Here is a 22030-nt window from a genome sequence, read left to right on the forward strand (position 1 = left end):
GCAACTTGAACGACTGCTGGCATTCTGACAAGCAACGTGCAAAAGGCATCTCTAGTATATCTGTTTGCTCCGGCATCACGTCGACCCGCCTTCGGGTTGCGCAGAGCACTGGCAGTGTGATATCGAATGTGGACATCGTTCTCTTTTACCCATGAGCAGCCTACAGTACTAGGTAGCTTCGGGGGGGATGATCCTGGCATGTCTAAGCCTGTGCATGGCAAATCTAAGCATGGACCACAGGTGGAAGGGCCTAGTATCGTGCCTATGGCCAAAAAGGGAATGTGTGGCGACGCTCATGAACAAGGTCGCTGAGCCAGATATGAGCTTCTGATGACAGTAATCTTACCATGAACCGTTGATATTGTATTTATCGAATCTGGACTTTCCTCCATATTTACTGTTGTTCTCCAAGTCTGCGTACTTGGATTCCTCTGCTACAGGCTTACAGAGATCATGTGAGTGAAGCACTCCTCGTGCCTGCTTATCAAGCTTCGAGATCTTGTCAGTACGTAAGAAATGACATAACGCGACCGTATGAAATGATCAATATGTACTGTCGTGGGCGAAATTTGCCCGAGTTGAATCGTGACTATAACATCGAAGAAACGCTTTCACTTATGAGGGCTTGCATTGCATCATAAAATGTGTGGTAGATTTATAGATTATGTGTTTACCTTCTATGATAAGTCCGATACCAATAAAACACACAGAAAACATGCTTCAAGCGGCGCCGCCATCGACCGGAATGATCTTGCCATTAACCCACTCACCCTCCTTGCTCGCCAGAAATACTACAGCATGAGCAACATCGAGTGGGTAGCCGCAGCGGGTTAGAGGTGAGGCATGTGCGGCACACTGGCGTGATGGTCAGCAACATGGCATTTAGCCAACAAAGGAAGTAGTCTTGACGTACCTCCTTAAGCTGCTCAATGCTCAACTTCTCACCTCCAGGGATGTAATGATGTGCCACATCAACAAACATATCCGTGACTGTGCCACCAGGTGCCACAGCGTTCACGGTGATTCGCTTGCTGCCACAGTCCTTGGCCATGACAGGGACAAAGCTCTCGATTGCACCCTTCGAGCCAGAGTAAATGGCATGTTTTGGCACGACGAAATTTCTGGCGGTATTGGAGCTGGTGAGGATGATACGACCGCCATGTTCGACGTATTTGGAAGCTTCGCGGGCAACGAAGAACTGGCCTCGAGTGTTGATGCGGAACACACGGTCGAATTCTTCCTATTGGGAAGAGTTTAGAATACGAATTTCGGGATGTAGATATAGATGGAGCTTCTTACCTCGGACACTTCACTGAGATGGCCAAACGAGACGACTCCAGCGTTGGAGCTAACAATGTCGAGATGACCGAAGTAGTCCAGTGCCTCCTTGAACAACCGGGTGGTTTCTGACACATCGCTCACGTCTGCTTTGATGGCGATAGCTTCGGAGCCGAGAGTTTTGATCTCCTGTACGACCTTCTGAGCTGGACCAGCTGCACGAGAGTAGTTAACGACAACGTTGGCACCACAACGGGCCAATTCAATGGCGATGGCGGCACCAATGCCTCGGCCACTTCCTGTCACGAGCGCAACTTTTCCATCTAGGCGGAAGGGTAAGTGTGGTGCCGACATTGTTGGGCCTATTGAACCCATAACTTCTGCTGTTTTTGTGAAGATGGAGAGCTTGAGGATCTTGAGAAGTCACTACTTAAGTCAGATACTGAATGCAAGTAGGAAATGATGCTGCGATTTCGAATATCATTGTGCTTGGTCTGTGGCAGATGGCCATTGATAAAGATCGGGTTCATTGATGCCGTCCACCATAGAACCCTAGACGGACACAGTGCCCTCCTCAGGAGTGCGCTTTGTGGTCGTTGAGTTAAGTGCAACGTCCCGGATTCCGACCTTCGTGATCCGAAGAGGTGAGCTTGTTGAGTCCAGCATGTTGGTTGTTATTAGTTCTCCGTGTTGGGTAAATCGTGCCAACGGGCCACCGTAGATCACCCATCACGGAGAATCTGTGGGCTCTAGGCATCTCTTTAGGGTTACTCCGGGCACAGTCTCTTGCAAGAGTGACGCTGATACGCATAAGTGGTGCCTGGAAGCCCCCTAAGATCGGTGAAGCTACAGCAAGGAGGACGTTGGCGCCTATTTTCAAACTTTGCAGAGAGGATGAGACAGAGAAAGTGAGAGCAACGACTTTCTTCCTATTGGAAAACATAGAGAGAAACATAGGTCGTAATCAGTGAGTCTGCTCATTGAGAGCTACAGACCAGGCAATTTTAGCCAGTTTTTAAGCCCAGGATACGTAATTCCTGAGGCTACTGCAAGCTCGCTTCAAACTGGCTTCACGGTGCCGAATCAGATTTCTTCTCACCTCCGAACATGCTATCATAATCATATTCATGCCACCTAATGTTCGGTTCTAGTCCTCCAAACTTCCACACCCCATCGACTTTCTTGTACTCCATGGTTGCCGTTCCGTGCGCATGACCTTTCAGAGTCACTGTCTTCAAAGATTCATCCGTGTACCGTTGATGCGCAACTCGCAGCTGATGATGTCCGACGATCTTCTCGTCGGACTCCTGCACGAATCTACTCCCACCAATGAAGTGTTGAGTTTTGAGGGTCGCGTCGCCGAGAAAGTGTGGGTTGGATGCCAGAGCGACGAGTTGGTCTTTTGGCATTTCTTCCCATAGGCGATTGAGCACTGTTCGATAGTCGACCTGATTGGATTACAGCGTCAGTCAATGCTCTAAGCAGTCGAGGGAATCATTGTGGTTGCACTCGCCCTCAGCGTGGGTGCCAGGCACTGGCGGAGTCGTTCCCAGTCTTTCGAGTCGTAGCTGTCTGCCCATTCATACAAGACAGCTTGGCAGCCCAATACATCTGTCTTCTGTCAGCTTGAGATGCTCACGCTCTCACCTATGGCTTCTCTGTCTTGCCTTGTGCTCTAGGTAAGTCAGCCATTGTGATTCCTGCTACACACAGACTCTAGAATCAGAGGCATGGGAGACATTGGTCACTTTATATTGACAGGTTAAGGACAGGAAATGTTCGCTTTTTCTGAGGTCACCATCTTGACGCAAGAGCTGAAACGGCACACGACACAAAAGCAGTGCTCGGAGTCCGATCATACACTTTCCAGAAGAAGTGTCCTCGAAAGGAGGAAAGCTGCTGAAGATCGGTTTCTATTGACTCCATTGTCCAAGAACATCACGTACCCCCTGCGTCATCTGTATGGTCCCTTAAAGGTGATTCCAGTAGCTGCTGTTTACAGTCTGCTTTGTGTCATGTTGGAGGGATGCCATCGTACGCCCTTGATGTCAGATCCTGTTTGCTGGTCGGAGTAGTCGATACTGTGTCTTCGCCCTTGTTGTCCTGCTTTCAAGTAGCAACATCGACGTCGCTTGCACGGCATCTGCGAATGTCAATCTTCTATGTACACTGTAGCTGCTATCTGAAGCTTTCGCTTCCTCGAATCTGCATGCAGCACTGAGGGGATCAAGCAAGTATGTGGCTGGTGGGACGAGGGTATGCTTATTCATATTTTAGTACATTTGAGATTGAGATAGAACTCGAAGAAAAGACACAAAAGTGAGGTAGATAGTTTGTTACCCTGTAAAGTCATGATTTCTATTCGGCTACAACGGCAGTATCCTCTTTGACTAGATCCTGATCTAGACAGGGCAAAGACCCATGCTTCCAGGTCTAAAATATTATCAAACCATCTGCGACGGCGATATCTATTGCCGCGCGGTGTCCAATCGCGTATGCCATCGACTGTATAGGACAGGTCGTGATAGTCGGTGCAGAACTAGATCCAACCACACGAATTCCTTGCAAGCCTTTCACTCTCCAATTGGGGTCCAGGACACTCCCAATAGCCGTAGTTCCAACAGGATGATGCCAACTGGCTGAGCCTCCCTGAATTGCCGCCCAAAATTCCTCATCGTCCTCAATATCATCACCAGGATAGAGCTCTCGGACAAAGAATTGACTCAACTCATCTGACCTCATCATGCTTCGCAACTGCTTGTATCCGTACATGATTGCAGCACGATCGGCAGGCGTTCCCCAGTAATTTGCGTATATCTGAGGTGGATCGAGATAGTCAGACGAGTTGATGGACACACTCCCTCTGCCTTCAGGCTGCACAACCGCAGCAAAGGCAGCGACCACACTAACATTGTTCGTCTGTAGGAATGGCGTCGCTGCATACTCATACACTAGTTGTGGACGATCCGTGGGAAGACTGACATGATATCCTCCAAGGCCGTCGAACACTGAATCGGGAATCCGCAGACCACCGGCCACGTCACCATTCTGCATGCCCAAGAGCCCGTCACCGTTGGCTTGGTATTGCAGCTCTGCAAGCTCGTAGTGCGTACGATTTTGCTGCCACTGCCAGCTGGTATCGACCTCGGCCTTGGCCTCGTACTGCAAGACGGCCATGTGATGGTCGATCATGTTCTGACCAACTTGTGGTGCATCCAGCACGACCGGAATGCCTAGTGGTTCCAACATCTCTGCCGGTCCCACGCCAGAAAGCATGAGTAGTTGTGGGTTGTTGATAGCGCCAGCGGCTAGAACAATCTCGTCCGCCGAAACGGTATGTTCCTCTTGTGTGATGGTATCCGTGTAAGTCACATCACGCGCAGTTGTGTGTTGGAACCCAACTTTTGACACCCAAGCATTGCTACGAAGCTCAAAATTTGGTCTTGCAACGGCCAGGTAGCCAAAAGAATTGGTAGCGTAGGATCGTGTTCTGTTGCTGACTCGAATAGACTCCAATCCTTGACTGACACCAATACCATCGCCAGAAACATAGTCAACGATTGGCAGACCCAGCTCGGATACTAGTTTGTTCGCAAAGGGCTCGTCGAATGTAAGAAATTGACGTTGACGGCTGATCTCCAACGGCCCATCACCGAAGGACGTCGTGTTGACTGGTTGATCATATGTGATTGATGGTTCGTCGGCCCAGTGTGTGGTGGCTTTGAAGGATTCGAATATCGAGTTCCAAGCTAGGCCTTGATTTCCACTGATCTCGGCCCATTCATCGAAGACCGATGAAGACCCTCGACAATACAACATGGCATTGGTTGCACTGCCTCCCCCCAGAGCCTTCCCTTGATAAAGGTCGGGTGTACGCCCACCCAGGTTCTTGTCTGGCTCGACATGGTAGGGCCACATGTAGGGTTGTGTGAAAAAGAATTGAGAAGGCGCTGTTGAGAACACAATTAGTATTACTGCCTTGGCACTAATCCAAAGGAGACATACTCGTAATGTTGGGATTTGTGTCCTCATTGGTACCAGCGTCAAGCAATAGTACATGGGCTGAGGGATCACGAGTGAGATATTCGGCAACGACAAAGCCTGAAGGACCTCCGCCAACAACAACATAGGAAGTGCGCTTTGGTGCTGGCGCGGCAGATACAACTGCTGCCAGGACAAGCAAGTCTCTGAGTAGTATTTGCAGACGAACCATGGCTGTCAGTCTAGCTTCTCGATGATAGTCCAACGATGAGATGGTATGGCGAAGTGTGGTCTGTCAGAAAAAGCAGTCCTCTTTCTACACAGGCATCCGCCATCTTTAACACAACAAACACACCGCATGCCTGGCAAGCGCCACAACATTCCTTGTCCAGTCTAGAGACATCTGAACGCTGCAGAACTCCATGGTTCGCTCGAAGGCCTTACCCCGAATGTGTCGCAACGTGCCGAACAACATGTAGGTGTCGCGAATGCCGAAGAAAGGTCACGTTCATCCACGTGCAACAAGCTGGCGTAGCAACACATGGGTGTGGATATGTCCATGCAGACCTCGACTTTGGACCAGTGATTGCGAATTGTCAACTGTTCAAGTCCGAAGTGTCATGTCTGTGTCTCGGAGTCTTCGTGTGAGGATGGAATGGATATGTTTGCAGTTGTAAGATAGAGACTGACAACTTTCAGCCCGACAACGAACCACGTGATTCTATTTTGGCACTTGGCCGCAGGCTCATCTTCTCAATCTACTAGTAATTACTGCTCCTTCTCGCAGATGCAATACTCAGCCATGCATGCGAAGCCAGCTCTGACCAACTTAATTTTCATGCAACTCCAGTATTTCAAGCGCCTGAAAATGTTCGGTCTATTTCTCGTATACTCATCGAAGAGCAAAGCTCCGACCTGGACTGAAAATCCTCCGAACTGGTTTCTGGTGAGGTCGTTGAACTCAAGAGCAAAGCACCAATGAGGAATCTTCACACGTATCTATGCATTACTTCAGTATGGTCTTGAGCATAGTCTACTCACCGTCTTCCATTTTTCGCCTCGATGTTTCCAATGGCATGGCTCATAGTGATAGCAACGTACTTAATCTATTGTATAGGGGTGGGAGTCTATCGGTTGTACCTCAGCCCGCTTTCCAAATTTCCCGGCCCAAGGCTTGCTGCTGTGTCGTGGGGATATGAGTTCTACTACGATTTTGTGAAGGTAAGTCGGCTGTACAAAAATAGACCCTGTAGGGTCTGACATGAAATCTTTGGCAGCGTGGGCAGTTCTACAAACATACTGAACGTCTGCACGATATCTATGGTTTGTGACATATCGTGTCAGCCATATTCTGTATACTGATAGCTGCAGGTCCGGTTGTACGCATCAATCCCGTCGAGATCCATGTGCGAGACCATGAGTGGTATTCCGAGCTGTATACATCGGTCAACCATCCTCGAGACAAACCCAGCTGGTTCCTTGGGCCCACTGGGGGACAGTCGGTTTTCAGTACAGAGCCGCATGCCCTCCATCGCAGAAGGAGAGCTGCGCTGAACCCTTTCTTTTCTCAAAAAGCCGTGGCCTTCTTGGAGCCTATCATCCAGAGTAATGTTGAGAAGCTCTGTCAACGAATCGAGCGCAACGCTAGCACAGGTAGGCTTCTCGAGATGCGACTGCTCTATTTCGCGTTCGCGATGGATACGTTCAGTCATTATGCATTCGGAGCAGCGTTTGGCTCGCTGGACCGAGAAGATCTAGGCGAGGAGCACGAGGCGACCTTGAGAGCAGCGACAGAATCCAACATCGTTGCGAGGCACCTGCCTTTCCTAGTCCATATCATCAACATGCTCCCTGAGAGAGTTGCGGCTTCTTTTAGTACTCCGATTGCTGGACTGTTGAAGATGCGAAGGGTAAGGCTTGCGGTTTCGTCGCTATCAGTCCAAGATTAGTCCAACTGACTCTGCCGCATAGGAGATTCTAGCAAAAATGGAGGCTGCCTTTGCGAAAGGAGAAGGTGAAAAATCCACGACACATCGAACAATATTCGAGGATATCCGAGACAGCAACCTTCCAATTCAAGAGAAGACAACGCAACGACTTCTAGATGAAGCAGTAGTCATGGTAGGAGCTGCGGGAGAGCCACCGGCATTCACCTTAGCAACCTTGACTTTTCACCTTCTCAACACTCCAACCGTGCTTGAAAGACTGGTGTCAGAGCTCGACGCCCTCATGCCGGATCCCAATGCATCGATATCGTTGCAAGCTCTCGAACAGCTACCATATCTCGTGAGTTACAGATCCACATGCCAGTAATGTCGCTGGAGCTGACAGGTATCTGCAGCGAGCTACCGTTTTAGAAGCACACCGTATCACGTCCTTCTTCACAGCTCGAATGATACGCACTGCCCCCAATGAAGTACTGCGCTACAAGGACTGGGAAATATTACCGGGTACGCAAATCAGCATGACACAGCACTGGACACACTTCAACCCTAATATTTTCCCTGATCCATATTCGTTCCGTCCAGATCGTTTCCTTGCCGAGGACTCTGCAGAGGTCGAAAAGTACCTCCTGCCCTTCTCCAAAGGCAGCCGATCGTGCATTGGTTTGAAGTAAGTGGCTATTACCTATCACTAGATCACACAAAGCCCAAAAACACTAGCTAACACGATTTTGTGCTGCACAGCTTGGCTCGCGCCGAACTCTACCTTGCGGTTGCATACATCTTTCGCCGATTTGACTTACGGTTGTTCGACACAACGTTTGAGGATGTGGAGATTACGTGGGATAGATTCACGGGTGGTACGAGGCCGGACTCGAAGGGTGTAAGAGTTCAAGCTGTTCGTCTGCGATCGTAAGGTTGAGATGTGTCAAATACATGAATAGTAATTGAAAAGACGAGTACTTGTTGTAGTCTGGAGTATAATATCATGGCATCCTTGTTCCTAGATGGTCCAAGACATTACAGCGTACCAATTTATTTAACATGTATATCCTCTGCCCGTGCAAGTATTGATGGAATAAAGTCCCGACACCTGGGGGCGGAAAAACATTGGCCACTTTTGAGGTTGGGTGCGGCTAACATGAATTAGGGCTAATTAGGCACTAACTACGCGTGGTTAGAGCCGACTGAATGCTGATAAGCATGCCTAAACGTTCCGAGGCGGAACTGGTAATTAAAAGCAGCCACTTTTTTTCGCCCCGGCCATCAGCTGCTGGTTCGGAACTCGTAATGCTAGAACATCTGTCCTATGGATATTATTCTGGACAATTCGAGAGCTCTTGGAGGAGACATGGCATTAGCAACTCGGAACCAATACATCTCTCATGAATCTCTGGTGGGAAGTCGTAGATTTGTCACGTTGCAATCTACATGGAAGAACAAGTCATATCAAGTGCGTGGATGATGCCCATCAAAAGTTTTCTTTGTAACGTGCCAAACTCGTATTGTATTGTACTGTATTGTGCAGTGTAATATAGTTTGCTTCGCGATTCCCATTGCGCCGTGGCGCCTCACAGCATGTACCGGTAGTCTGGACTCTGACTTCCCATGTCTTCCTTCTCCTGCTCTGTTAGATTGTTGGGTAACATTCGATCTCGTTTCTTGTTCGACATCCAGCAAGAGAAGGCATAAGCCAAAGAGGTGACCGCACTGAGACAGATGAACGCGAAGCACAGCACGTAACCAGTGGTATAGTGAGGCGCATCCCTCTCGAGGAAGGCGAAGATCGAGATGATGCCGGCAGTATTGGCACTAGCAATCTGCCATGCTGAACCAATCGCACGTTGTCGATGGCCACCAAGATTCATGTTGAACCAGCAGATCACCAGCGGCATTGCAGAGTAGGTGCCCATCGCCAGGAGGAAGAGTGCGCCGTATTGAAGGGATGTGTTGTCTCTGACTGAGACCAAGATACCCAGCCCGGCGACCGCAACAGAAATGGTCAGTAAGACAAACAACAGTCGGTGTCTGAAATAGTCCGAAAGGGTCGCCGTGACCATGCAGAAGACGAACGCCGCAGCCCATGGAGGCACTGTATAGAGTTGGGTCTGGATGGAGGAATATCCCCACTCACGTATGATGCTGGGAGCAAAATACGCATATGGGTAAGCAGGGACGATCAAGCCAAAGTACATCAGTCCGCCAAGGACCATTTTGACGTCCCGCAAGAGCCTGCCAGTATCTTTGATGGTTATCTTGTGGTCCAACTGCGACTTCCCTTGCTCGACTTGAAGACGTGCTGTAACGTATTGTTTTTCTTCCGTCGTAAGCCACTTGGAATCCTCGGGAAAGTCTGGCAGAAGGTAAAAAAGAACAATGCCAACCAAAGCTGTGAATGCACCCTCGACAATGAAGATCTGAGGTTATGGTATAAGTAACAGGCCAAATACGAAGTTGGGGGAGAAGCTGCTTACCCATCTCCAGCCTGCATAACCTTGCACACCATCGAGCTTGCCGATAGCAGCAGCCAGGAGGCCTCCAAACCCTCCTGCGAGGATTGTTGAGCCAAAGAAGAAAGAGTACCTTTTCTGAGCTTCAGGTCTTCGGTACCAGCAGCCGATCAGATAGAAACAACCAGGATACATTCCTGATTCGAAGACGCCTAGGAAGAACCGCACTGCGAGAAGTCCAGAATAGTTTTGTACAAAGCCCTGGATGAGGCTGATCAGACCAAAACCGACGGTATTGATAGAAAGCCAGACATGAGGTTTGAATTTCTTCAAGAGGAGATTTGATGGTATCTCGCATAGAATGTATGGTATGAAGAATATTACCAGGGCAACATTGAAGCGATTGTCATGGCCCAAGTCCAAATCTCGCTCAAGTCCGAACACCCTTGCATTGCCAATGTTGACGCGATCGAGAAACGCCAGTAAGTACATAATGCATAGCCATGGTAATACGTGAAGATCGATGCGATTTAAAAGACGCTGGTCTGTGGTGTGTGGTGGGCACACCGGTTGAGCGTCCTCAATCGGCGGTTGGACCTCATCCTGAAAGCCCGACTCTAGCTCAGTACTTTTGGTACCTGTATTTCTGTGTGTTAGCAGGTCAAAGAATGCTTTGCGTGGCTGAATCAATTCTTTGTGAGGTGGCATGTCGTTGCTAGGAGGTTATTATCTGTGGAGGACAAACAACTCAATGACGTCAGAACAGTGAAGGTCAAACTCGATTCCTAACCTTCGACTAGTTGTGCTACACATGGGAAATATCAGTCTCGATATCAACGGCTCACAGCTCAACGTCCGGCTCTTTATTCTCAAGAGTATATTGTCCACGAAGACGTGACAGCTCCAGGTCTGAGTTTCAACGCCGCAAGCATGATGGTCGATTCACTCTTCTCGGAATCCGAGAAGCATTATGGTGGGCACAAGGAAGGAAAGAAGGAGCGAAAGCCCGTCGAGGTTCCAAAAATCGGCTCCTGAAATTGCATTGCGATGAAGTCTACCGAGATTCAGAGCCTCTCGACATCTTTTGCGGCGGGCAACGCCTCTTCTGCATCCACCTCATTAATCAATGATCTAAGGATAAACTTGATAACTTCATTCTTCGAGCCGCACAACACATATCGACAATGGCGAACGACAACAACAATATTTCAGAGACTTCCAAAACGCTATCGGTTCAGTCAACAAGAAACCCTACAAGCGATAAAGATGTCGAGCTCGACGATTGTAGCGACACCGTCAACGAAACTACAGAGCATGATTCCAGTACAGTGGACTGGGATGGTCCGCAGGACCCGAACAATCCGCTCAATTGGACTCTTACTGTCAAATGGGTTCACATTATCATCGTATCGATAATGACTCTCTTCTCGCCTCTGGCGTCTACCATGTTCGCACCAGGTGCGCCACAAGTCTCCGAGGAGTTCCACAACACGAATTCAACGGTGTCGGCACTTTTTGTCTGTGTATACCTTCTTGGATGGACTGTTGGGCCCCTCGTAATTGCACCTTGCAGCGAGTTGTATGGACGGACGGTAGTGTATCACGTTAGCAACATCTTTTTCATCATTTTCAGTGTGGCTTGTGCTCTTTCAGCTAGCACAGGAATGTTGATTGCTTTCCGCTTCCTGGCTGGCTGCGCTGGTATTGCGCCTGTCACAAATGGCGCGGGAACTATTGCCGATCTTATGCCTATGAACCAGCGAGGAGCTGCCATGGCCCTATGGACTTTAGGTCCTGTGATTGGACCTATCATTGGACCTGTTGCTGGTGGCTTTCTAGCAGAGTCTTTGGGTTGGCGTTGGATTCTATGGGTGTTCACAATCGCATATGGACTTTGTGTCTTGCTTGGGTTTGTCTTCCTCCGAGAGACATATGCCCCAGTACTCCTGCAGAGGAGAGTCCTAAGGCTACGAAGGACGACGGGCAATGCAGACCTTCGTTCGAAACTCGACAATCAGCTCTCTGCACGAGTACAATTCCTCCGGGCCATTGTGCGTCCCTTAAAGCTCATGTGCACTTCTGTCATCTGCGGATTGCTGTCACTCTACAACGCCATCCTCTATGGCATCATGTTCCTCCTTTTCACGACCTTCCCACAGGTCTTCCAAGAGGGTTTCGGCTTCTCAGAGAGTTCAGCTGGACTGGCCTATATCGGCGTCGGCGTCGGACTATTAATTGGTTTGGCCATCAACGGGTTAGCATCCGATCGCATCTTGAAACGACTTGCTAAGAGGAAAAATCATGGCGAAAGTAAGCCTGAGTCCCGCCTACTCATTATGGGATTCCTTGGTCCATTGGCTCCTGTCGGACTAGTTATCTATGGCTGGACCGCTGAACATATGGTGAGTTCGTGGCACATTCTCGTCTTGTGACTAAATCAATGCTGTTGCTAATACTATATCTTATTCACAGCTTCATTGGATCGTACCACTTTTCGGAACAGCCCTCGTCGGCATCGGGCTCATATCGAGCTTCTTGGGCATTATGACATACATCGTGGTTAGTGAATTGACAACCTTCGAAGGGTACAACCTCTAATTGAGCAATAGGACATCTACACTCAATATGCTGTCTCAGCCGTAGCAGTCAATGCAATTCTTCGATCAATCTTTGGAGGGACGATACCTCTCTTCGGGCTGCAGATGTATCGAGCTCTTGGTTTGGGATGGGGGAATACCTTGTTGGCTTTTGCAGCACTATTGCTCTACCCTACGTCCTGGATCTTTTACACATATGGTGCAAGATTACGGTCGAGCAAGCGTTTTCAGGTAGCGCTGTAGAGGAGATGGATTTTACGAGGATATCACTACATAGAATGAAAGGAATTCGAGTGCTTTCAAATCTTACTCAAATGAGACGATTTCGACTTCAGTCCACTTATCTGTGCCAGGACTCGTTAGGTTCTCGTTAAACTCGAGTAGCAGATAATATCCTATGTTGGAGGCTGAAACAGATCCTGGAGGATGGGGTGTACTACCGACGACATTGACCTCAAGAAAGCGAGTGCCAGTGACTTTCGCGGAGGTCTGGGATGACCCAGCTTTCGTCCTGCTAGAGATGTGGGCTGTCCTGCCAGAGTAGTGTGCGTTCGTAGCTGCCGTCTTCCCTGGGATTTCCAAGACGCGGTTGATATTAGACAGGATTCAACAAGGAATTATTCATGTAATCTATCCACATTTCACTCTATCCACAACTCACTCCTCGTCCTCCTCAAATTTTGCTAATGCCTGGATGAATCTTCTCAAGCTTCTGCATCAATTCATCCCAAACACGGTCCTGTGCTTGCCTTCCTTCAGCGCTCATGACAAAGGGACTTGGCAGTGTAATCTGACAATCCGTGACATAATGACCGTGTGACTCTGGGCCCAACGAAGCCGCATGCACTAAAGTCCTGCTACCCTGTTCCGTGCTGCGAGCTAGAATGGTCTTGATGACAGTCATGGCGAACCCAGCGTGACGCGAAAGTTCACTGTTTTATTGGTCAGTTCTCTTCTAGACTCTTTTTGGTGATGCAAGACATAGACTTACGAATGACACAACCCTGGGTTGACGCAGTTAAGCGTGACAGGGAACGCGTGAGCAGGGTGTCTTTCGGCAAAGGCTCTGACACCGAACACCTCGAGGAGCTTGGAGACTGGATATCGATCGTCCATGTCTGCAGTGGCCTCGTCGTTCAAAGATTTGAAGATCTGGCCTTCAGCAGCTGACTTTTGCGGGAATGTGGTGTGACCGTGAACTTCAGATGAGGTAATGGTCAACGTTGGCTTGACCCCAAATTTGCGGGCTGTTTCTTCTAGTTTGGGCATCATCAAGAGCGAAAGAAGGAAGGTGCTGATAACGTTGACAGTGATCATCTCTTCTTCACCTTCCACGCGAGTGAATTTGACAGGAGCAACACCAGCATTGGCGATGAAGATGTCAATGCGTGGCAGATCGCTCTCGGCGCGTTTTGCGAATCGTTGAACGCTGTCATAGCTGCTCATGTCGAGTTTCCATACCTGGATGAAGTCTTTTTCATTGTCGCGGCGTGTGGTCCGGAGAATGTCCTCCGCTGCGGCCTGGCCTTTCTCCACGTTACGAACAGCGAGGATGATTCTTTGAGCGCCCAGGCGTGCAAAGTGCCGAGCTGCCTCCTTGCCTAGTCCGACATTGCTGCCAGTAACAACAACAGTTTTGCCGACGTAGGAACCCTTTGGATAGGGAAGAGAAGTGACGAGCTGACTGTACAGGAAACCCATGACTGTGACTGTGTATGGTATCTTCGATATGTGCTAGAGGTTGAATTTTTGAATTGATGGGTTGAGTTTTAAGAAGACGAGCATCAGTGGCAGGACCAATTTTGTCCTTTTGTTCCGACCTGACATGCAACAACAATTGATCGACATAGTGCTAACCCTCCGATGCCCACTGACAACGGATTTAGGTGAAGCAGCTTGATTGGCAGGTTCCAACGTGTCACCTTTGTATTATGGAGTAAGAAGATAGCATTACATTCACCACGTGACAGAAGATCCGGCTTTAGAGAAACTCCGAAACTCGTCAGGCGAGTAAAGGAGACACTATCTTTTGCCAAGCACGAGGCAGGAAGTAAATCTTCCGATCTCCGACGAAGTGTAGGAAGGATTGAAATGTTGCAGGTCGGACCGCAGGCATGTGCACAGGAAGGAACACAACGACTTACAACATGGAGAGCAAAGAAGATCCGAGTGTAACGAAATATGAGTCCGGAGTCAACACATATAATGCAGTGCTTATGGACAATCAGCAGCGACGATGCAGTGTTCACCATACCTCCCTTGAGTCCATTGTCTTTTCCACACGATGGCTGCCCCAAACACATACGCCGTTCTGGGATCCACAGGCAATTGCGGCAGCGCACTGATCCAGAACTTGTTGGAGAGGCCCAATGTGAAGGTGAACGCGTATTGTCGCAACCGCAATAAGCTCTTCCGCCTTCTGCCCGAGGTGGTTGACAACAAGCGAGTCAAGGTGTTTGAGGGCAACATCAACGATGCTCAACTCATGGCAAACTGCGTCCGAGGATGCAAAGTCGTCTACATGACCGTTACGTCCAATGACAACATCCCCGGTTGCAGTCTCAGCGAAGACACTGCTCGGGCAGTCATTGCTGGTCTCGAGAAGATCAAGGCGGAAGGGAAAGCGGGAGTCGTCATGCCTAAGGTCGTCCTGCTTTCTTCGGCGACCATTGACGACCATCTGGCTCGAAAGATGCCATGGTGGTTTCGCCCTATTATGCTTACGGCTGCTTCTTATGTCTACGATGATCTCCGCCGGACTGAAAACTTTCTCCGCTCTCATGCCGACTGGGTGACAACCATCTTCATCAAACCGGGCGGCTTGTCCATCGACATCAAGCGTGGCCACAGACTTAGTTTCGACGAGGAAGACACATTCATCTCCTACTACGACTTGGCAGGGGCAATGATGGAGGCTGGCGATGATCCCGAAGGTCGGTACGACATGAGAAATGTGGGGGTCAAGAATTCGGGCAAGGAAGGGGCCAAGTTCCCTGCAGGCACACCCCAGTGTATCCTTATGGGTCTTGTTCGCCACTATTTTCCATTCATGCATCCATATCTGCCAGTCGGTGGACCAGCATGAATTCACACAGTATGTATGCAGCCGAAGGTGTACGTGGTTGATGTTCCTCTGTTGGTAGGCTAATAGACTGGGAACTGTTTGTCTATCGTCTCCTCACATCGTCGTGGTTAGGGAACAAAGAAATGATATTCAGAAGCTGAAAGAAACCCTCCATAGACCAGATTCGACTTGTGCCAGATGCTTGATTTGATGCTGCATCCAAGAGTTCTTGGCCGTGAATCTCGTCTTACCTGTCTTTTATCGACTTCAAGTATAGCCACATCTTGAATCTTGCGTTTTTGCACTCCTCATGACCTGCCGCTGGTGCCTGAAGGTTGTGAGCCAACTAAAGCAACTGCGTACTAGTCTTCTGCATTAAACCTCTAACAATGAAGCAATCGTGAGCTCAATTCCGTAGTGTATTCGAGGCCGTTAAGGTCATTGAGATCGTCTGATTGAGGGGTTACTTAGGATGTAGTTAGCACGGCACAACTCAGGAAACGATGTTGTAATTTGTCCTCACCACGATGAGGCCACGTCCTATTCAGCAAAAGTGCTGGGGGCACGCCCGCAGTTTTGCTGCTGTGGTATGCCCGACACTCTTGCTACCTGGATAGGGAACATCTCCCAGGGCGCTGTTTAACGGAAGCTGGATCGAGATGCAAGTTAGTGCCTCCGGTTTAGTCTTTCTGAACGTCAGGTAATCGTTGGTATGACGGAAGTGCGCTCAATTGTCTCATCTGAGCCAGTATCGAGGGAGACTTGAAAAGGTGGATGTAACGATGAATCTCGTAGCTTCGCACCACTGAGCTCACGAGGATAGCCTAGTGCCAAAGAGAATTGAGATTGCTACATTGCGCGGAAAGGTAGCTAAAGCAGACTGACGAAGGAGAAGACAATGAGAACAGCGGGCAGCGATGAGTGAGAAGATGAGGTCACTAACATCAGGAAATGGCCTAGGTAGACATTTGGAAACATGTAGATGACTTTGCAACTGACATTTTCTAAATCCTTGACCGTAACATAATCAATTGCAGCGATACCTGAAGGTACATAGAAATCGATGTGAGGTACAAGGACGACGACAAGATGCAGGAAGGACTCAATGTATATGCCTGAGGCGTCAACATCTTTTGCCAGGAGGATTTCCTCCGAAGGGTTGAATGCCTCAGGCAGATCTGCTGAGTCCCCTGCGCGCCTTCAAGTTGCCATCCTCTTCGTAACTGGTGATATGGTCTCAGACGGAAGACTCGTCTCATTCTGGTGTGAACTATGCACCCACGATTCAATGATTTACGGTTGCCTAATACAGCTGGTCAGGGATCAAAGGGGCGCGGAGTTCACAAAGCGCCGATCTCCTCGAGCTCTGCAATTCTTCGGGATTCGGAGCATTGTTTGAAGCAACCATGGAGATCGGTCTTGTTGTCTTCCTCAACGTTTCGACGTACGCTGTGAGAAGCCGCGAGGCTGATGATCTTACCTAACAAGTGACGACTTATTGTGAAGAGTGAATAAGGTCTCAAACTGATGACGTCCATTATACTATGCGATTAGACCACAGGATACATGGTTTGTGCAACGTGGTCAAACACAAATGCCCTACAACAAATCTGGTCGTTTCCATGCCTGATCAAACCCGGTACCAAAGACCCACTTTTGATCCTTGGGTAAATCCTTGGTCGTGTCAAGAGACATGCAAGCCACCTTAAGCCACATGTCGCCATTGACAGGGAAAGCGTCAGCCCATTCGCCCTTTTCGTATGCTTGACTAATCTCTTCACCATGCTTGACAGCACGGATAAACTTGGCGATGTGTCCATCATCATGCTCTTTCCGCACGGCTGCAAAGAGGTTATCCCAACCCATGTCCTTAGTGAGAGGACCCTCGTACTCAGTCATGGCATTACGATCGAGCGCAGCACAACCACTGAATGCATACCAAGCAAGGTCTGCCCGGCCCTTCCACTCCACCAGTCGCATCTTGTCCTCCAGGCTGATCCATGACTGACGAAGCACGACGGGGAGGAAAATAGAGCTCGTTACGGCATGCATGTAGAAGAAATCGATCTTGTTCTTCTTGCCTGGTCTCTGGGCGGCAGCAGCCATGTATGCACAAGTGCTCATCATCTCAGCTGTACGCCGCTCCAGGTTATCAGAAGTCACGGTAAATTGCTTCGCGATGGCTGTCATATCAGGGGTGGCTCCAGCAACGATGCCGTCTCTCATCTTGAACGGGAATTGCTCCCATTTTGGAGCATAGCGAATTGTCTCATTCTTTCGCACTTCGTGCAAAAGTTCGATCAGAGGCCTCTGGACTGCTGGCTTTCCTGACTTGGCCGCAGCAGCCTCGCATTCAAACAGCAGCCGGCCGATGTGGCTGTCGTCATCGACTGCCGCTTGTGCTAAGCCTTCGGCGATGATAGCAGGCTGCTCAAACTCCATTCCCAGCCCCAAGTGAATGATTGGATGATACGCGCCATCGTACATGCGGGAGAAGATGACTTCAGCAAGCCATGTTTTACTAAACACGTACTGATGCACAACTTCTCTCCAGGACGTCTCATCGATTCTTCGCCGAAAGAACGTCAAGAAGTTACCATATTGGGCTGGGTTGCCCATATTTGAGCGGAACACTTCATCGTTGTATAGTCGGTCGACAAGAGCATGATCAACGGGAGGAATGACGCGCTGAATGGGTAGGAGATCGTCGTGGGCACGTTGTATCTCTTCAGGCGTGGCACCAAGAGCGAGGCAAGTGAGTATACTGTGCGCCATGTGATTGTGACCCGCTTTGTCCTGGAAGAGCACATGCCATTCGTTGTGGTTCTTCTGCAGGAGTTCGTTCGCTTTGGAAATTGCTCCAGGCGCTGGCTCAGCTGTTGCTCGACATATCCCGAGATGATAAGGCGAAAGCTTGACAAGAGAGGATGAACACGATGTTCGCACAGATGTGGGAGCAGCAATGGTCTCCGTGGTAGTTACAGCCATGGTTGTGTAGAAAGAGCAGGTTAGGCTGCTTGATGCTAATGATCATGACATTCCACAGGAAAGAATGCATATTGATCATTGAAACCATACAAGGTCTTGTATATAGCTTGTCTCTGCATTGCTCTCGGAAAATTGCATGATATCTATTCGGAGTATTCTTCACAACATCACATTCCGATCTGTTTGTTTTGATACGCTAATCACTGTGTGTATGGAAGTAGACACTTCTCAACCAAAGATCAACTCGGAATGTATGCTTCTGACAACGCAGTGATAAGAAACTGCGTTCGGACGAAGGACTATGACACAATGTAAGCATGAGCTTCGTCGAGGATGTACTCGACTATACACGGAGTTCGAGACCATGGTATCGAACTGCGAGTCTTGTCTATCGCGCATGTTCGCTAGACCAAGCTGATTCGAGTTCACATTGCAAACATCTCGTGTCTCTTGATCAAACTTACTGCAATGCCCGCTAAGCAAAACTGTGGTCAAGGTATCAATGTCATATACAGTGAATTGTTCGAGTAGGGGCTTGGTGGCGGAAAACGTGACTCTCGTCACACCTCCCCAATTCAACTACAGCCATGGCTTCAGGCTTCACAATTAGAGCAAGACCACTTATCTTCCAAACAGGCAGGTGTAACAGGGTTCGCTTTTCCTCCTCTACTGCCTCGAGCGAACCTAGAAATGTCTTGGATCACAAATGTGACTACGACGCCTCCCATTAACATAACCCGTGTGCCTTACAAAACGTCTGCTACTTCTGCAAAGTTCCCACAGTGCGCAGTGAGACTGTTCGCAAACGCTTGTTGATATCTGATTGCAATAGCTTCATCGTCTGGGCAGAGATGAACGATATGCCGCTACCACCTTCAGCATCATCCAATTCCATCGCACCAGCAGAGACTTGTTGATCTGTCAATTCAGGGCTAGTGAGTCCTGATGGATTGTTCAACTTGCTAGTCAATTTATTGACAATATAATGCACGTTGTGAAGCTCACTGAGCACGAGTTGCGCCGCCATTCGATCGTTGTCACCACCATCGAGATGGTAGCCATCTATCGTAGTGGGTAATTTGAGGACCTGCTCTTGAGAAGAATGAGACTTGGGAGAACCAGTACCGTTAGACATCTCATCATCGGACTTGGACTGGTCTGAAACGATAGCTGCATACCACATCAAGATCTGCATCATGGTCAAGTGAAAGATGACCATCAGTACCTCATCGGTAACGCAGCTGCAATCTAAAAGCTTCTTAGTGGACTCCAGTATGTTTCTATTTCGAACAATGACAGTATCTGTAGTTGGCACACAGATGGACGTTTGTCGAATGGAGGACTTAGAGACCGACCGTAATTCCGCAAGAAATCCCATAGCCTTGCTTAAGCAGTCACACTTTTGAGTGCAACCGGCCGAGTCGTTCTGGATGGCAGTAGCGATTGGCATCGTGCATTGGCTGTTGAAGAGGTCTTGCATGGGCAGAGGGTCGATACTGTTGGAGAGGTCGTCGACAAAAGTGGAAGAGCCATCCAGTAATGGAAAAGGGTCGATGGTAAAGGTTTCAAAAGGCTCAAATGTATTGAAAGCGCCATCCCAGTCTGGAGCAAGGTCGCCACTCGAGCACATGTGAGGAGTGTTGGAAAGATCTGCGGCTTTCGATGTAGAGGGGAGGTCATTGGTCGTTGATCTTATTGCCGTTGGTGCTGGTGTCTCTTTTCCCGCCACATTCGAGAGTTGGGTTGGAGGGCTACCAAGCGTGCTGCTGTTGCTCTGTGGCCGACTGGTGGAGGTCGTAGAGTCTGACGACTTTTTGGACTGACAAGGCCGGCCAGCTCGCCTGCTGGCAACATAGTCGCATGTCAACCCACGTTCCTTACATCGTGTACATACAGGCTTGTCGCGACTGCACTTTATTTTGGACGCAGCGCACGAAGTGCATGTAGGTTTCAAGCTCGGTGGCTTCTGTGATGACTTGGAGGTGATATTGACAGGAGACATGACGATGACGAATGTTTGCTAGTATTATGGTAAAAGCCGCTGAGCAGACCTCTAGGTCATCGTCGATGAGGTCCTACCAGCTCTAAGGCTGCTGGAGGGGATTAAGCTGGCAGCAGAGAGATTTGCTTGGTTCTTGATAGAGATCCAGAGTATCCCTAATGGCTACGTCAATGGCATGCAGGTTCATATATAGTCGTGGGCATTGATCTGCAAGTCATTGGACAAGGATAATCTTCCTAACTCAGAACACGACAGCCAATGCACAATGCCTGCATGTTAGCTTGCCTACGCCCACTGAGTGCGCACAACCCTGCCTCGTGAAAAGACGATCAAGCATTCTATCAATTCCAACATGAAACTATGAGAACCCGACATCGATAAGAGCAGACGTTGTGGTGTCATTATGCATGATGGAATTGTGAATAGTACAGCTTGTAAATCTCTTCCATACCTTGTAGTATGTTATAAAGTAAAATGGAAAGTGATGAGAATTATCAGGAACGGGCGATCTGCAAAACAAGGGTTTATCCGGGTAGTCCCCGAAGAGCACCGAAAAGGTTGCCTTGTTAATCAAGTCAGCCTTGCTCCTCACACATTTCCAATCCTCTATCGGATATCATCGTATCTCTTGCCTCAGTCATACACATCTTGCTCCCGTCATCTGGAATCAATTCAATATCAGAAGTGTGTCAATCTGGCGTTGTTCTGCTGTCCATACCATACGAGCTTGCAAATTAGACCATGCCAACGTATCACTCTCTCTGTCTAAAGTTTCGGATGACGAAGTATCTACCAGGAAAAGATGTCGTCTCTTGATTCAGATGCGGTCCTATAATTGTCCCTTAGAAGATCATCCTATTTCTTTCTATAGGAGTCAATACCATCCTCAGAACAATAGGATCACGCAGAGATATACCCTGTGCCTACGCCTGTCCAGAAACAATCTCACATGTAAGCTCGTTACACGAAAAAATCAAGCTCTGCTTGGAAGATTGTGCTTTGTGCCGAATTTCTTCACACAAGGATCCTCTCATTCGGCGACTGCTCACACAGTATCCACTGCGACAGGTTATTCAACATCCTAGTGGCGGTTAAAGCCGGAATGATCGACCGCCCTACGATGCTTGAACCTCTTCTGCCTAGGCGAATCTCGCCTACCAGTGACGATCTTAGTTGTAATCAGCAGTCGTACCTGCCCAACAACATGATATTACTCGGAGTCCGACGCTGCTTCCTTTCTGGTCTCTTATCTTTCCATACACCCGCGCCACGTCGGATTTCACAATAGCACTTCGTTTCCATCGGACAAGCATTCACAGACCAGAGCTTCATTTGACATTCCCCCAACGCAAACACCGAGGAGCACATCAGGTAGGACCGGATTGGTTTACTTTTATCATGTCGGCCCTAAAATGTTCGTCCTCGATGGTTCTTTGACATAGCTTCTTCTTGCTCACCTTTTATACGGTGGCTAAGTACGACAGTCACTTTGACTTCGTCCTTCCCATGTGGTATGACTGCTGGCATGTTTCTCTCCATGCAACTTAAGGTTCAGCTAACGAATGTTGTCTACCATTCGCATACAGCGTAACGGATAAGGCAAGTCGAGACGAGCTCTAGGTCGAACTCTATACGTCTTTTGGCCATGAATACTGTCGAGCTTTGCCTAACTCATCGCCTTTGACTGACCACAGCTTGAGTATGGACTTTACGTGAAGCAAACCGGT

The 22030-nt window shown here is 48.9% G+C and overlaps 10 protein-coding genes across 10 annotated transcripts; 3 read left to right on the plus strand and 7 right to left on the minus strand.

Moving 5' to 3' along the window:
* Nucleotides 1-720: 720 nt before the first annotated feature.
* Nucleotides 721-1632, minus strand: LTR64_001224 (putative secondary metabolism biosynthetic enzyme; the record flags this gene model as incomplete). Its single annotated transcript, XM_064895605.1, has 3 exons — nucleotides 721-855; nucleotides 914-1240; nucleotides 1300-1632. The coding sequence occupies 3 exons, from the start codon at nucleotides 1630-1632 to the stop codon at nucleotides 721-723; spliced, it is 795 nt and encodes a 264-aa protein (XP_064758292.1).
* A 716-nt stretch (nucleotides 1633-2348) lies between these two features.
* Nucleotides 2349-2687, minus strand: LTR64_001225 (uncharacterized protein; the record flags this gene model as incomplete). The annotated part of the gene is made up of 1 exon (XM_064895606.1): nucleotides 2349-2687. One exon carries the CDS (start codon nucleotides 2685-2687, stop codon nucleotides 2349-2351), a length of 339 nt encoding a protein of 112 aa, XP_064758293.1.
* A 1024-nt stretch (nucleotides 2688-3711) lies between these two features.
* LTR64_001226 (uncharacterized protein) lies at nucleotides 3712-5491 on the minus strand (the record flags this gene model as incomplete). Its single annotated transcript, XM_064895607.1, has 2 exons — nucleotides 3712-5228; nucleotides 5284-5491. 2 exons carry the CDS (start codon nucleotides 5489-5491, stop codon nucleotides 3712-3714), a joined length of 1725 nt encoding a protein of 574 aa, XP_064758294.1.
* Nucleotides 5492-6330: 839 nt separating this feature from the next.
* Nucleotides 6331-8118, plus strand: LTR64_001227 (uncharacterized protein; the record flags this gene model as incomplete). Its single annotated transcript, XM_064895608.1, has 6 exons — nucleotides 6331-6480; nucleotides 6537-6582; nucleotides 6631-7169; nucleotides 7231-7545; nucleotides 7601-7872; nucleotides 7947-8118. The coding sequence occupies 6 exons, from the start codon at nucleotides 6331-6333 to the stop codon at nucleotides 8116-8118; spliced, it is 1494 nt and encodes a 497-aa protein (XP_064758295.1).
* A 655-nt stretch (nucleotides 8119-8773) lies between these two features.
* Nucleotides 8774-10360, minus strand: TNA1_1 (High-affinity nicotinic acid transporter; the record flags this gene model as incomplete). Its single annotated transcript, XM_064895609.1, has 2 exons — nucleotides 8774-9619; nucleotides 9677-10360. The coding sequence occupies 2 exons, from the start codon at nucleotides 10358-10360 to the stop codon at nucleotides 8774-8776; spliced, it is 1530 nt and encodes a 509-aa protein (XP_064758296.1).
* A 476-nt stretch (nucleotides 10361-10836) lies between these two features.
* Nucleotides 10837-12250, plus strand: LTR64_001229 (uncharacterized protein; the record flags this gene model as incomplete). The annotated part of the gene is made up of 2 exons (XM_064895610.1): nucleotides 10837-12054; nucleotides 12125-12250. 2 exons carry the CDS (start codon nucleotides 10837-10839, stop codon nucleotides 12248-12250), a joined length of 1344 nt encoding a protein of 447 aa, XP_064758297.1.
* A 672-nt stretch (nucleotides 12251-12922) lies between these two features.
* DMXR8 (Short chain dehydrogenase/reductase dmxR8) lies at nucleotides 12923-13950 on the minus strand (the record flags this gene model as incomplete). Its single annotated transcript, XM_064895611.1, has 2 exons — nucleotides 12923-13181; nucleotides 13241-13950. The coding sequence occupies 2 exons, from the start codon at nucleotides 13948-13950 to the stop codon at nucleotides 12923-12925; spliced, it is 969 nt and encodes a 322-aa protein (XP_064758298.1).
* A 583-nt stretch (nucleotides 13951-14533) lies between these two features.
* On the plus strand, nucleotides 14534-15334 carry LTR64_001231 (uncharacterized protein; the record flags this gene model as incomplete). The annotated part of the gene is made up of 1 exon (XM_064895612.1): nucleotides 14534-15334. The coding sequence occupies one exon, from the start codon at nucleotides 14534-14536 to the stop codon at nucleotides 15332-15334; it is 801 nt and encodes a 266-aa protein (XP_064758299.1).
* A 1578-nt stretch (nucleotides 15335-16912) lies between these two features.
* On the minus strand, nucleotides 16913-18301 carry LTR64_001232 (uncharacterized protein; the record flags this gene model as incomplete). Its single annotated transcript, XM_064895613.1, has 1 exon — nucleotides 16913-18301. One exon carries the CDS (start codon nucleotides 18299-18301, stop codon nucleotides 16913-16915), a length of 1389 nt encoding a protein of 462 aa, XP_064758300.1.
* Nucleotides 18302-19061: 760 nt separating this feature from the next.
* Nucleotides 19062-20303, minus strand: LTR64_001233 (uncharacterized protein; the record flags this gene model as incomplete). The annotated part of the gene is given in 2 exon segments (XM_064895614.1): nucleotides 19062-20177; nucleotides 20196-20303. 2 exon segments carry the CDS (start codon nucleotides 20301-20303, stop codon nucleotides 19062-19064), a joined length of 1224 nt encoding a protein of 407 aa, XP_064758301.1.
* Nucleotides 20304-22030: the final 1727 nt, after the last annotated feature.

The sequence above is a fragment of the Lithohypha guttulata genome, assembly GCF_036872675.1.
Source record: "Lithohypha guttulata strain CCFEE 5908 chromosome Unknown scaffold_1, whole genome shotgun sequence".
NCBI classification, from domain to species: Eukaryota; Fungi; Ascomycota; class Eurotiomycetes; order Chaetothyriales; family Trichomeriaceae; genus Lithohypha; species Lithohypha guttulata.